Source organism: Euleptes europaea, chromosome 13, assembly GCF_029931775.1.
Source record: "Euleptes europaea isolate rEulEur1 chromosome 13, rEulEur1.hap1, whole genome shotgun sequence".
Classification (NCBI taxonomy): Eukaryota; Metazoa; Chordata; class Lepidosauria; order Squamata; family Sphaerodactylidae; genus Euleptes; species Euleptes europaea.
In genome coordinates, this window is record NC_079324.1 from 51,935,360 (window position 1) to 51,949,992 (window position 14,633).

General features: G+C 46.9%; 1 protein-coding gene across 1 annotated transcript in view; it reads right to left on the minus strand.

Moving 5' to 3' along the window:
• PPIL2 (peptidylprolyl isomerase like 2) overlaps nt 1-14,633 on the minus strand; it is a 98,211-nt gene that overhangs the window by 62,464 nt on the left and 21,114 nt on the right. The window contains exon 6 of the mRNA XM_056859875.1: nt 3,599-3,650. Within this exon, the coding sequence (XP_056715853.1) occupies nt 3,599-3,650 (52 nt within the window). The remainder of the gene's footprint in view (nt 1-3,598; nt 3,651-14,633) is intronic.

The following is a 14,633-nucleotide window of genomic DNA, read 5'->3' on the forward strand; positions in this document are numbered from 1 at the left end:
GCAACTTCTGTTGACTAATTCGTAAGGCTTTGCAAACGGTGTTTTTCCATGCAGGGGTTTGTTTTTTTAAAAAAAATTGTGGCGAGGGAAAAACATCACATTTTAGAAAGCAATGCCCAAAACTGAGAAAGCTTGGCTTCCGCGGTTCCGTCTGCTAACGGCCGTGCTTTCCTCTGGCTCGAGAAGTCTTATGCTAATGCAAGAGGCTCTGAAGGAGGATCGGTGGACCCTTGGGGAGTAGTTGAAAGCTGAAGTATGGAGGCACAACGGGAAGGGGGAAGTGTTGAAAAGCACCCCTTGCCCCCCCTCGCAAGCAGAAATCTCTTCTGCACGCTGAACGGGGAGCCAGGATCTATGCCACAACTGGAAACCGAGCAGCAAAGTAAACACCTCTACAAAACACGGCCGCCAAAAACACAGTAGTTCAGAAGCACCTGCCAAGACCTTTGCAGGGTGCTGATGAAATGTTACAGAACTGTAGTTGATGCCACCGTGTGTGGCATGTAATACCTGTTTATTGTATGTATTATGCTGCTCTTTTTTTGCCTTCAAGTCACAGCTGACTTATGGCGACCCCATAGGGTTTTCAAGGCAAGATCAGGTGCCGTCTCCCCTTAACCACTACACCACGCTGGCTCTCTGTCCTGCTCTTAGTGCATCCTTGAACACATGAACACATAAAGCTGCCTTATACTGAATCAGACCCTTGGTCCATCAAAGTTTGTATTGTCGACTCAGACTGGCAGCGGCTCTCCAGGGTCTCAGGCAGAGGTCTTTCACATCACCTACCTGCCTAGTCCCTTTAACTGGAGATGCCGGGGATTGAACCGGGGACCTTCTGCATGCCAAGCAGAGGCTCTACCACTGAGTCACAGCCCCTCCTTTTCTACTTTTGTTATTCCTTTTACTGCATTGTTTGACATATTACATCTGATTTTTTTGCATTGCCTCTAATTTTTGTAATCCCAATTCCTTATGTATTGCTTATTGGATCTCTCATGCTACATGACGGCATTGTTTTATTCTGTGTAATCCATTTAAGAGTCTCGGACAGAAAGGCGGGCTATAAATAAAGTTAATTAATTGATTAAAAAGAAGGACTTCACAACCTTGTACAAAACAGGAATAGCAGAGATGATTGCCTAACCTCCGCAGGGCCCTGATTCTACAAGGCAGGTGCAACCACCAAAAAAGCCCTGTTTCCTAGAGCAGCACATAGCACTTGGAATGTGGAATGGTATAGCCCGATCTTGCCAGATCTCAGAAGCTAAGATGGGTCGATATTTGGAAGGGAGACCTCCAAGGAAGACTCTGCAGAGAAAGACAATGCCAAACCACCTCTGCTTAATTACTTGCCTTGAAAACCCCACCAGGGTTGCTATAAGTCGGCTGCGACTTGATGGCACTTTACACACAGTGTAGGAAGGGATCACGAATAAAAGTGGTAGAACTAATCTTAAGAGGAATGTGACCTCATATGGAGATAGGGGGTTCTTCAGGTATGTGGGTCCCAAGCCGAAACAGGCTTTAGAAGTTTAATAATGGCATCCTGAATTGAATGTGGAAGCAGATTAGTGGCCAGCACAGCTGCTGTAACAGAGACTTGAATGTGATTTTAGCGGGCAGCTGCATTCTGTACCAGTGGAAGCTACTGAGTTGTCTTCAAGGAAAGATCCACATAGAATGCACAGCGGTAGTCAAGCCTCAAGGTTATTGAAGCATGGACAAACATGGCAAAATCAGTTCTGTGTAGAAGGGGTCTTCGTACAAGATGAAGATAAAAAAGCACTATCTCAGCCTAACAAGTTACAGGGAAAAGGGAGTTAATTTCATATTAGTAGCCCTGAGCAGAAAGCATGTGATAAGAATTGCCCTCTGATAGGTTGTTTAGAAAGTAATTTATTGTAGAGGTTCAAGTGTAGTCGTGTCTTTGTTTGAAACAGTAATTACCCAAAAATATGCTATTTGGCCTGCACAAGGTTGGAGAATATTTTGCATTCCATCTAGTGGACGGTATTTTTTTAAATCTGTTTGTGTAGTTTTCAATAAAAGCACCTGGCTTTGGATGAAACTGAATTGTAAATTTTCCAGGAGGCCACGATAAATATTAAACATTTCTTGGGTAAACAAGGCAATAAAAGGCAAGACAGTAAGAAAATTTATAGATTGATTTTGCAAAAAAGAAAAAAAAGAGGGCAAACAGAAGTCGATTATTAATATTTTATCAGCTCACTGTCTTGGGGCATGTAGAGAAAACCGTGAAATCGCTTTGGTTTGAGTTTGCCTTCCCGGTTATGGTTCAATTAATAAAGAAAAGCACGGAGAGAAAAACAGGGCTATGGCAGCAGTTTGTCTTTCACCAGCCAAATGTTTTTAGCATGGGCTTCTAAGACCATGTCTTAAAATACTCAAGATTACCACTTTTAGCACGGCTGCACATGTGCGGTACAACCAATGGCCAGGCACAGCACATGCAAGCAGAGCAGCATCCTCAATACCCTCTGCTCTTGACCCCATGGCTTGCAGCTTGCCATAGGGGTTGTGGCTTACTATAGTATTTAACTTATTTTAATTTATGTATTTGTGCTTAAGACCTTTGGTCAAAAGAGCCTGAAATAAAAGGAAAAAGGCTTAGTGGAAGAGCATCTCCTTGGGCGGGGGGAGGAAGAGGAAGAGTTGGTTTTTATATGTTGACTTTCTCTACCTTTTTAAATGAAGAATCAAACCAGCTTACAATCTCCTTCCCTTCCTATCCCCACAACAGACACCCTGTGAGGTAGGTGGGGCTGAGAGAGCTCGAAGAGAGCTGTGCCTAGCCCAAGGTCACCCAGCTGGCTTTGGGTGGAGGAGTGGAGAAACCAACCAGGTCTGCTGCTAGTGAAGAAGTAGGGAATCAAACCTGGTTCTCCAGATTAGAGTCCACCGCTCCAAACCACCGCTCTTAACTGCTACACCACGCTGGCCCCAGGCTCAATCCCCAGCATTGCCAGTTTTAAAAAAAACAGGCAGTAAGTGATGTGAAAGACCTCTACCTAAGACTCTGGAGAGCAACTGCTAGTCTGAGAAAACAAATACTGATCTTGATCGACCAAGGTTCTGATTCTATTTAAAGCAACTTCATGTGTCATTTGTTTTCTTTATTGGCTTATTCATGGTGTGTGTTTGCTCTATTGCTGTAAGCAGCTTTAGGTCTCTCTGGGGAGAAAAGTGGGATGCAAATGTTTAAATTCAATTAAACTGAGTCTTGGTGCACCATCCGATCCTTTCTTAGCTGACATATTATGAAGGAGGAGGAACTGAAGATATCAAGGCAGCAATCTTACAAATCTGGGAGTAAGCCTCATTTAACACACAGGGATTTGCTTCAGAGTAAACCTGCATGGGCTTGCGTCACATGGCAATCCTCCCGCCCGAGCTCCTATAGCTCTTCTGACCTACCCTACCACTGGGAGAAGAGTCCCTATCTCCTTCTGTAAGATTCTCGGTTCAGTGCTAAACCACATGGGATTCTCAACCACGTCACTCTTAGTTCTGCACAGCAACAAGCATAGTGCCGTTAAACAGCAAAGCCTTCGGGCGCATCGATGTGCCAACTCACCATCGCTGTTTTTAGCCAAGTTCAGTTTGATAAGAGATTTGGCGTCAAGTTTCTGCAGGGGTAAACAAACACAGCCGTTAGTCATCATCATCCTTGGCACTGACCCCAAAGAGATGCTAAAAAACTAACTGTGGCACAAAGTGACTCAGAGGGAGGTGCTGCTGCCTTCTGCACACAGATACAGAGAGAGAGTCGGGCCATCCGAGCCACGCTCTGAGACTAACAATGTAGTCAGGCAGAGGCCATGGTTCTCAATGTGGGAGGCTGGAATTCCTGGGAAGGTCAAGCGGTTATTTGGAAAACTTTTCCAGCCCATTGTCTCTGTTACGTTAACATTGGGGAAACACCTAGGAACAAACACATTCACACATAGAGTTATCAGTCTGTGGGTCGTGGGCTCCTTGAATGCAGTGGGACATTACATGTTGCAGGTTTTCTCCTTCCTGTGGCACAAAAATCTGGAGGAAGAGGAGGAGGAAGAGGAGGAGGAGGAAGAGGAGGAAGAGGAGGAAGAGGAGGAGGACGACAATGACATCTATACTGGGCATGTAAGCAATGCTCATTTCCAAGCCTAGCTCCTAATAATTGTAAAAAAAATGTTCTCAATAACACCAGTGTATCAAAACAAAAAATGAATGTAAGCATTTACATTATATCACATTTAACTTCATGCTCATTTTCAAGACACTCCAAGATAGGTCTTGTATTATTATACCCATATTGCAGGCAAGGTAGATGAGGCTGAAAGAGCTTTGCCTAAGGCCGCCTACTGAGAATGCAGCAGAGGTGAGATCTGAACCACAGACTGATTAGATCGCAACGCATTCTCTTTTATACCATACTACAGTAGCCCCAAACAAATAAATACATGGACAGAGGTTTAATTCTGCTGTTTGCCAGTAAAAAAACCCTTCAAGGTTTGGAGCCATGGTACTCCTTCCATACTGTCCAACCAGCCAGTTAAGATCCTCTTTCCAAGGCCTTCTCTCTGTAACCCATGCCAGCAGAGGGTGGCAAACAGAAACAGTGCTTTTTAGTGGTGGCACCTCGCCTCTGGGCTGCTCTTCCCCTTGAAACTTGGCTTGGCTCTTGCATTACTATCCTTGTGGCACCAGGTCAAAATGTTTCTTTTTTTACCCAAGGTTTTAACTGAGCGATTCCATCTTTTATTGCTGCTTTTATGGTCTGCTGACAGACCTAGGACTAAATATTGTCGAAGGCTTTCACGGTCAGAGTTCATTGGTTCTTGTAGGTTATCCGGGCTGTGTAACCGTGGTCTTGGAATTTTCTTTCCTGACGTTTCGCCAGCAACTGTGGCAGGCATCTTCAGAGTAGTAACACTGAAGGACACTGTCTCTCAGTGTCAAGGGTGTAGGAAGAGACACTGAGAGACACTGTCCTTCAGTGTTACTACTCTGAAGATGCCTGCCACAGTTGCTGGCGAAACGTCAGGAAAGAAAATTCCAAGACCACGGTTACACAGCCTGGATAACCTACAAGAACCAAAGACCTAGGACTGTTCCGTGAATAGCATTTTAGGCTGCTGAATTTTGGTTTTGGCTGTTTCTTACTTGCCCTTGCACCCTGACCTGGATGGGAGACCACCAAGGACAATTTTTGCAGAGGAAGGCAATGGCAAACCACTTCTGTTCGTCACTTGCCTTGAAACCCTAAGGGGTTGCCATAAGGCAGCTTTTCTCGACCTTTTTACCCTTGCAGAACCCTTGAAATAATATTCATGTCTCAGGGAACTCCTACATATGATTTACCTATGATTAGCCTACTCGTCGCTATTTCTCACGGAACCCCTAGCAATTTCTCGTGGAACTCTAGGGTTCCGGGGAACCCCTGGTTGAGAAACGCTGCCATACGGGAACTGCAACTTTACAGTACTTTCTACTACCATGGCCTTGGCTTGTTTTATTATTGATACTTCTCATGCTGTTGTCTTTATAATTTTATTTTATTTTTTAAAAAACTTTGTCAGCTACCTCAACCAGGAGAGGTGGCATATACATTTACTAAACAAATAAATAAAATACTGGGATTCCTCCACCCCGTTCCAACCTTCTCTCTCATTTAATTCACTTAACACCTTACAACACTGAAGACGACAAAGATTTTTTTGTTTTAATTCTTCAGGGGGACAATAATAAATTCCTCAGAAACAACTGAATGCTTCATTTATTTTGGTGGACCCTTTTGCGCTACAGTTGAAAACAGACAGAACCTTCCTTGCTCCACTAAGATAAAAGTGATCAGCCCCCAGCCCAGCTTTATTTCCAGCTTGTCACAGCCCCAGTTCTTTTCTTTTTTTAAAGGGCTTTGCACGAGAAGCAGAGAGGCAAGACTCGCAGCAAAGGCATTACTATGACGACTGGCAACTCTGATTGAAAGTGACAGCTCCATAAGGGATTGCGGCTGGAAGGGTATAGAGCGAGCGAATTATTGCCACAATTAGACTCATTAATTCACACACTGAAATAACCATCATTTGTCTTTTTGGCTTGAGCCTGACTGGAACAACATAGTTCTGCAAAGTCTGGCCTGTGCACGAAGGAGGAAGGGAACGAGGCGGCAGACCCTTGCGATGCCAGAAAGGATCACACTGCTTATAAAACGAACCCTTTGAGCAGCCCTGAGCACAACGAATGGGACGACAGAACACCCTGGCCACGGTGACCTCTTTTCCTCTGCTCCCGACTTGTGGTGAACACATCAGCTGACTCGCTTACTGGAGCAGAAGCTGTTGAGATGTCACATGCCTATCAAGGCCCAATGTCAAGAATCTGCCCGTTTGAAGGCGTATCACCGCCGCTCCCTTCCCATCTCTTTACACTGCGTAGTTCCTGAATATGGTCACCTCTTTTATGGCCACTGGCCTGTGTGGTATACTACCAACATGATGTGATAAGTAGGTCCATCAGGGAGTTTGGAGGCACAGCGGTGGTTGGTCCGCATCGCGAGGAACAGTTCCTCTGAAATCCGGCCATGATATTGCACTCCGATTTCATCATGATGACACAATCTTTGGCAACTGAAAAGACTCCGTTCTCCTTCAGCCAGCGTGGTGTAGTGATTAAGAGCAGTGGTTTGGAGCTGTGGAGTCTGATCTGGAGAACGGGGTTTGATTCCCTACTCCTCCACATGAGCAGCGGAGGCTAATCTGGTGAACTGGATTTGTTTCCCCACTCCTCCACATGAAGCCAGCTGGGCAACCTTGGGCAAGTCATTCTCTCTCAGCCTCACCTACCTCACAGGGTGCCTGTTGTGGAGAGGGGAAGGGAAGGTGATTGTAAGCCGGTTTGATTCTGCCTTAAGTGGTAGAGAAAGTAGGCATATAAAAACCTCCTCCTCTTCTTCTTCAGAAACAGCCTGTCATCTGATTCACTCAAAGCATCCAGGGTTGAAGACATCTGCCTATTATTACTTTCTGTTCAAAACACAAACTTCCATTTATCAGCCAACCATCAAGTCTCACTAATTTCCTGGTGGTCTTAAGAGGTGGAGGAGACAGCTTGGCCAATTAAATGTAAAAAATGGCACACAGATTACTGTCTTCACCAAGAAAAGGAATTAGACCTGACATGCTCCAGATCAGGGGCCTAGTTGTCAAAAAGTATTTAAAATTTACCTCAGGACATCACGGACAGGCTTTAAAAGTTAGAGGGATACCATAAGACCAGCACACTGAGGGGTATCCTCCTTCAGCAGGCATTAACGTTAGCAGCCTTGCTGGATTAAGCCAAACGTCCAATAAGCAGAGTGTGAAATTCTGCTTCCAGCAGTGGCCTCTGGGAAACTTACAAGAAGAGAACTGGGAAACTTACGAAAAGAGAACAACCCTGTGGGTTGCCGGTGTCCCGTTGTCAGAGTTATACTGCCTCTGCTCACACAGCTTCCATTTACCTATTGAGGCTAGTGGCCATTGATAGATCTGTCCTCCATCAATTTCTTTCTTTTTAGGAGTGACTTCCTTCCCAGGCCTTTATTAAGAGACAGAGCTGGGTCCGGCATCTCCACCGCAGGCGCTGTGGTCCTTCTTAGCAGATGAGACTTGGCAGGGATTTGTCCGGTGCTGGAGCATCTCAACGAAGGCAGAAGACGAGCCCAGAAGAACCAGCCTAATACCAATAGGTGCAGGAGATGAGGTGGCGCACGTCATCCAGCATGTCCAGGAGCAATGCCTGGCAGTGAACATGGGGAGCCGACCCCGGCTCCCCTTCAGAGGGCGCTGGTGCTATGGTGGGGGGAACATATCCTTTGTCCGGCAGCTGCGGGCCCTGCACTGCCCCAATAACTACTTCCTCGTTATCCGGTGGTGGGCTGGTGTTGCTCATTTCGTCTTCAGTGCCAGGCCCGGCCTCCGAGCTCCGCGCATGCTTATCCTCTCCAAACCAGTTGCAGAACAGTTTCAAAATGTGGTTTTCAACCCTGGTTTGCAGCGGAAGAGCAAGCTACACATTGCCAGACAGTAAAATGGAGGCCATTGACTCTGAACCCATGAAGGAACGAATATGGAACACAGGGCTCATTTCTCCAGCCGCAGACGATAGTTTGAGGTCATATCTCAACATTGCCTATGTGTAGCGTGAAGAATAGCTTCCTTCTGCCTTCTACCCATCTGATTTTCTAGTCTTGTAATTTCAGAAACCCCTTCCACGCCTCCCGGTTATCTCTTCTTCTGAACTGAAGAGCACCAACACTTGTCTTTCCTCCAAAGAAAGATACTCTAGGGGAGGGGCCGTGGCTCAGTGGTAGAGCATCTGCTTGGCATGCAGAAGGTCCCAGGTTCAATCCCAGGCATCTCCAGTTAAAGGGACTAGGCAAGAGGGTGATGTGAAAGACCTCTCTGCCTGAGACCCTGGAGAGCCGCTGCCGGTCTGAGCAGACAATACTGACTTTGATGGACCGAGGGTCTGATTCAGTAGAAGGCAGCTTCATGGGTTCAATCTCTTGCTCCTTTTGGCTGCCCCTTTCTGGACCTCAGCCAGGTTGACAATCTGTTTTTGAGACTGAGCAACCACAATGGAGCGCGGTGTTTCCAAGGTGGCCTCACCGCAGATTTAATGAAACACGTTAGGGCGTTTTCCTTTTTTTTACTTTCAATCCCCTCTCGAACATTTGGGAGCCCTTTCCCTGTCCAATTTCCTGCCTGTGGCAGGTACCTGACCGCCGGCAGTGCGGTAATTTGAGCTAGGAGCTGGTTGCTGATTGTGCTTTCCGGCACAACCGGGAAAAGGTAACAGGCACACACTGAGCCTGACTGCTTCCAACCCCGGTAACGAGCTCCAGGAATCGGTACAGATAACAGATTGTTCCAAGCCTAAAAACTTAATGTAGCTCCAAGGCCAGTGAGATCGTAAAAAGTTCTGCAGTAAACACGGATGATTCAGAGGTAAGCTTCCTTGAAACAGCGGGGTCCATATGGACTAATGCTACTCCCACGTGGTCCTGTGACTTGGAGCCATCTGTAAGGATTGCAGCGTGATGAACAATGTTCATAACACAGTGGCTGGTATCGTTCCAGGGGCACCACGGAAGCCGGTCAAGTAATTGGCGAGGTTTAGGAGGCCTGCCAGTCCAGTGTGGAGGAAGGGGCACAGCTAAAGCAAAGTTATTTGCCGACGGAATCAAATCTGTTCTTCGACCACTGGGATTATGAACAAGAGCTGCAGCGGAACAGCTACCCCAGAAGGAAATGACACCTGGAGGTAACGATCAGAGGTTAGTAACATTACGCAGCAAGAGTTGTGTGGGATGGGTGTTCACATCTGGGAGACCCAGGTGTGAATCCCCCACTCTGCCATGGATGCTAGTGGGCCGACCTTGAGCCAGTTAATCAATCCCCGGCATCTCCAGTTAAAGGGACCAGGCAAGTAGGTGATGTGAAAGACCTCTGCCTGAGACCCTGGTGAGCCGCTGCTGGTCTCAATAGACAATACTGACTTTGATGGATTCAGTATAAGGCAGCTTCATGTGTTCACACACTCAGCCTAACCTACCTCACAAGGCTTAAAGGTTCAACTCCTCACACTGCCATGGAAACTTGCTGGGTGACCTTGGGCCAGTCACACATCCTCAGCCTCAACCCTGGCAAGTTTTTGGATGGGAGACCTCCAAGGAATACCAGGGGCTTGACGCAGAGGCAGGCAATGGCAAACCACCTCTGAACATCTCTTGCCTTGAAAACCCTATGGGGCCGCCATAAGTCAGCTGTGACTTGATGGCAAAAAAAAGGACAATTAGAAAGTTTTACTCCAACTACTTCACAGAAAACAGCACAAGTTACTAATATTCAGTTTAGCTGATTTATTATATCAGTTGACTAAAGAAACAAACAACGCTAAAAAATTAACTGAAATCACTACACATTAATCTGCTTTCTCCCACACAGACCTACCCATCTGCTGAGGCACTCATTTCAGGTCCCACTTTTAGCTCTTCTCCAAGTCAGCAACAGATGCCGAAGAGCAACTGCTGCTGGGCAACTGGAGGCAGGGCCTTCTCTGTGAGGGCACCCTGACTGAGGAATTCCTGCCTCTGATCATTTACCTGGCACCAGCACAGTCCTCTTGTACACGCCAGGTAAAAACTGACATTCTCCCAGGCCTTTGATGTCAGTAATATTGATTTGCTCTATTAATTTTAGAGGCAGGCCACTTAGCTCTGCTGGTTTATGCGCATCACTGCTTGGGGTGTATCGTCTTTTGATTGGTCTGCAGAAGCAATTTAGGTGGCTAAGAGCTTGCATGCCAAAGGCCGCCTTCTACACCCTGGAAAGCCGCTGCCAGTCAGAGTAGACAATACGGAGCTAGACAGACCATTAGCCCGACGCAGCCAGCGGGCGTAGTGGTTAAGAGCAGTGGTTTGGAGTGGTGGCAGAGGCTAATCTGGTGAACCGGGTTGGTTTCCCCACATGAAGCCAGCTGGTTGACCTTGGGCTAGTCACAACTCTCTTAGAGCTCTGTCTGTTGTGGGGAGGGGGAGGGAAGGTGATTGTAAGCCAGTTTGATTCTTCCTTAAGTGGTAGACAAAGTCAGCATATAACAACCAACTCTTCTTCTTCCTCCGCCACGGTTCCAAATTTCACTCTGCCCTCGGCTGCCTTCCATCTTCCTTCCTTCTTCTCGAGACGCGCCTCCCACAAAGCCAGCCAAGCTCCTTTTGGCAGTGACCTACTTTCCAACAATCCCGAGCAAGCTTCCCTGCCGAGCTTCCCCTCTCCTGTCTGCCAGCTGACATCACTCATTCCTGCCAGGATCGAGGAGGGCGGCCTCCCTCCCTGCTAACACAAAGCAGGAGTTCTTCGCCTGTGTAGGTTACTGGGGCACCGGGGCAGATGGAAGATGAAAGAGGCCACGACGGCTGTGCTTAATTGCCCTTCTGGCACGGACAACCTGCCACTCTCACACAGCCATTCGTTCTAGGCATGCGCTGCCTCTTCAGCCCTTGCCGGCCGCTGAGGTTTCCGTGGTCCGCTAACAGACTCGTCGCCCACGCCATTCAGAGGCTGCTTTATGGGCTGATTGAAGAAGAGAGCCTTTCTTCCTCTGGGCTTGCACAGAAGCGTGCGGCACGAACCCAGCTGAAGCAGAATGAGGCTGGCCTTGAAGATGGTTTAGCAGCAGCATCTGCTGCAGAACCCCGAGGCCTGCTATGCGGTTCAAGCGTGCCACACGGAGCACATGACACCTCTTACTGGTTATCTGCACAGGCTATCAGCTAGGGAACCATCTGATGTCCTGATTAAGGTCTTTCAAGTCCTGACCACCTCATCCCTTCATCCTGACAGAACTGTGGGAGGGGCTGTGGCTCAGTGGTAGAGCATCTGCTTGGCATGCAGAAGGTCCCAGGTTCAATCCCCGGCATCTCCAGTTAAAGGAACCAGGCAAGTAGGTTCACATCTGGGAGACCCAGGTGTGAATCCCCCACTCTGCAATGGATGCTAGTGGGCCGACCTTGAGCCAGTTAATCAATCCCTGGCATCTCCAGTTAAAGGGACCAGGCAAGTAGGTGATGTGAAAGACCTCTGCATGAGACCCCAGAGAGCTGCTGCCAGTCTGAGCAGACAATATTGACTTCGATGGATCAAGGGTCTGATTCAGTAGAAGACAGCTTCATGTGTTCATGTGTTCAAAAGCGATTAGCATCTTTAGAACACACCAAGGCACACTCTGCCCACCAGTCTAAGGTGAACACTACAGTGACACTGAGGCTTTGGACTTGTTTATGGGTTTTTGGAGCGTTAGCCTTAAACTGAGGCCAACGCAAACCACAGTCTATGTGCAACTTCTGTATCAGGAACAGGGCAGGCAAGTATTGGCATGCAGAAGGTCCCAGGTTCAATCCCCAGCATCTCCAGTTAAAGGGACTAGGCAAGTAGGTGATGTGAAAAACCTCTGCCTGAGACCCTGGAGAGCCGCTGCCAGTCTGAGTAGACAATACTGACTTGGATGTACCAAGGGTCTGATTCAGTAGAAGGCAGCTTCATGTGTTCACAAATGCATGGGTGAGAGGTCTATCAGTAACAATTAGTCATGATGGTTAAATGGTACTTCCATGTTTAGAGGCAGTGTACCTCTGAATACAATTTGCTGGGGAGGAAACAGCAAAGGAAGAGGACTGCCTTTATGACCTGGCTTCTGGGCTTCCCAGAGACTTCCGGATGGCCACTGTGGAAAGACAAGATGCTGGCCAAGATGGACCTTTGGTTTGACCCGACAAGGCCTGAAGTTATGGGGGACATTTTCCCATACATTCCTCTCCATCATCAGGGCTCAGATGAATAGTTGGGCCAAAGGTCACCTCCTTTTCAAAGATGGAACTGATGTAGATTCTGAACAGGGCTTCTCAGTAGTTGCACCCATTATTTGAAACTCCCTGCCCAAAGCAAACTGTCTCACCCTCTTCTTTATGTTCTTCCCTTCAATTAAAACCTTGAAAAGGAACATTTAGGTTCTGTTATCGCTGTTAACTACAGAATCGGGAAGTGAATTTTTGTTGTTTTGATTCTAATTTCACGAGGCTTCGCATATGAGGAATAGAAAACTGTTCCAAATAAACCAGACCGGCTGTTATTTGTTTTTAATTTAGCTGCACTGGTTGTGCATTCAAGTTGAAAATGGGGGAGGGACCCACATTTTCAGCAACTGCCATTTCGTCAAGAAGAATACCGATGCAATTCACTTGGCTAATGTGCTGCAAGCCAGGCTACTGCATACAGCTCTAGAGCAACTGACCGGCCCATGTGTGAAACAGGATGCTGGACTAGATAGAACCACTTGGTCTGATCCAACAGGACTGTTCTTATGTTACTGGCTCGACTGTGTGAAGGCAAGTCATTCTCTCTCTCCCTATCTCAGATCCTCATCTGCAACATGGGGAAAATGATACCTACCTAGTTAAAGGTATATGATATGGGTTACAACAGTGGTTCCCAAACCTTTCGGGCAACCCCCTCCTCTTGGTTTCACAAACTCAACCCCAGCGCCCCCCTACGCTATCCTATAAAAAGCATTATTCAAAATAGGGGTTTGCATGACACTCTAAAGAAGATAATAACAATAAAATTTCAAAATTAAATCAAATTAAAACTTTTTAGTTGAACAAAACTGATGAGCTTGATCCAGTGGTACCAGCTTTCACAGTCAGGAAACAAAAATTCTGATGGTTTCCACCAAATTAGCCAGCATGGTGCCATAGTTTAATCTATTGTAAATTAGTGAACAACACAGTTGAAGGCCCCCCCTCTAGCACCCCCTGCTGCCCCCTTGCCTCTTAGAGCCCCCCTAGGTAATCCCACCCCCCAGGGGGTGGTACTGCCCACTTTGGGAACCACTGGGTTACATCAAGATATGAACCTGCCTTATATCTGCCACATACAAAGTCAGTCCATTAGTCCATCTACGCGCCTCTTGTCTACACTGACTGGAAGAAGCTCTCCAAGGCCCAAGATACAAAAAGAGGACTTTCCCAAGCACCTCACAAAGACCTGTCTTTCCCTGCCACCAAAGAGCTTTTTAACTGCAAATGACGTGGATTGGGAACTTCTATATGTAAAACATCAATATGTATGGGAAACTTCAATATGTAAAACAGGGAAATTTTTAAAAAGGAGTTTATTTGCAAGAAGTGGACATTATTTAATGTCCATATCCACCAAAGAAGATCAATGACCTATGCAGAAAACCAGGGAAAAATCAAAGCAGCTCACTGGACAGAATTTACTGGGATGCACAAAACTAAAAGTAGCACAGGAGGGGGGGGGGACGGACAAAAACACAAGCCACATAGCCAATGCTCAACCATTCTCAAGAGCAGTGATGTCCCTTAGTGCAATGAACCATCAAACACAGAAGGAAATAAACTAGACTAAATCAAAACAAGGAGGGGAGACACAGCGACCGCAGAGCTATAAATGATGTTCGTCTCTGCTATACGGTAAACAGAGCATCAGTACTGGAGCTGAGCACCCAGGGTGAAGGATATGACATTATTCTTTGTACCAACAGCTGCGGAAATTGGAAAAGGAAGTCACAAAGGTCAATGAAGCAATCAGCTGATATTTTCCCCATATATGGGTATCAGCATTGAACTCCTATCTGCAGGTGACGGGAAGAGCACAAAAGGAGGATTACCACCAGGAAGATGAGAAAAGTGCTCTTCTGTGCATGGCAGGAACTTAAAAAAAAATCATCCCCAAGGTGCATTTAAGAGTAAGTATTCCTTGGACAGGCATGAGATCTCTTGGAGAAGGAGAAGAGTTGGTTTTTATATGCCAACTTTCTCCACCACTTAAAGAAGAATCAAACCGACTTAAATCACCTTCCCTTCCCCTCCCCACAACAGACACCCTGTGAGGTAGGTGGGGCTGAGAGAGTGCGACTAGCTCAAGGTCACCAAGATGGCTTCGTGTGTAGGAGCAGGGAAACAAATCCAGTTCACCAGATTAGCCTCCGCCGCTCATGCGGACGAGTGGGGAATCAAACCCGGTTCTCCACATCAGAGTCCACCGTTCCAAGCCGCTGCTCTT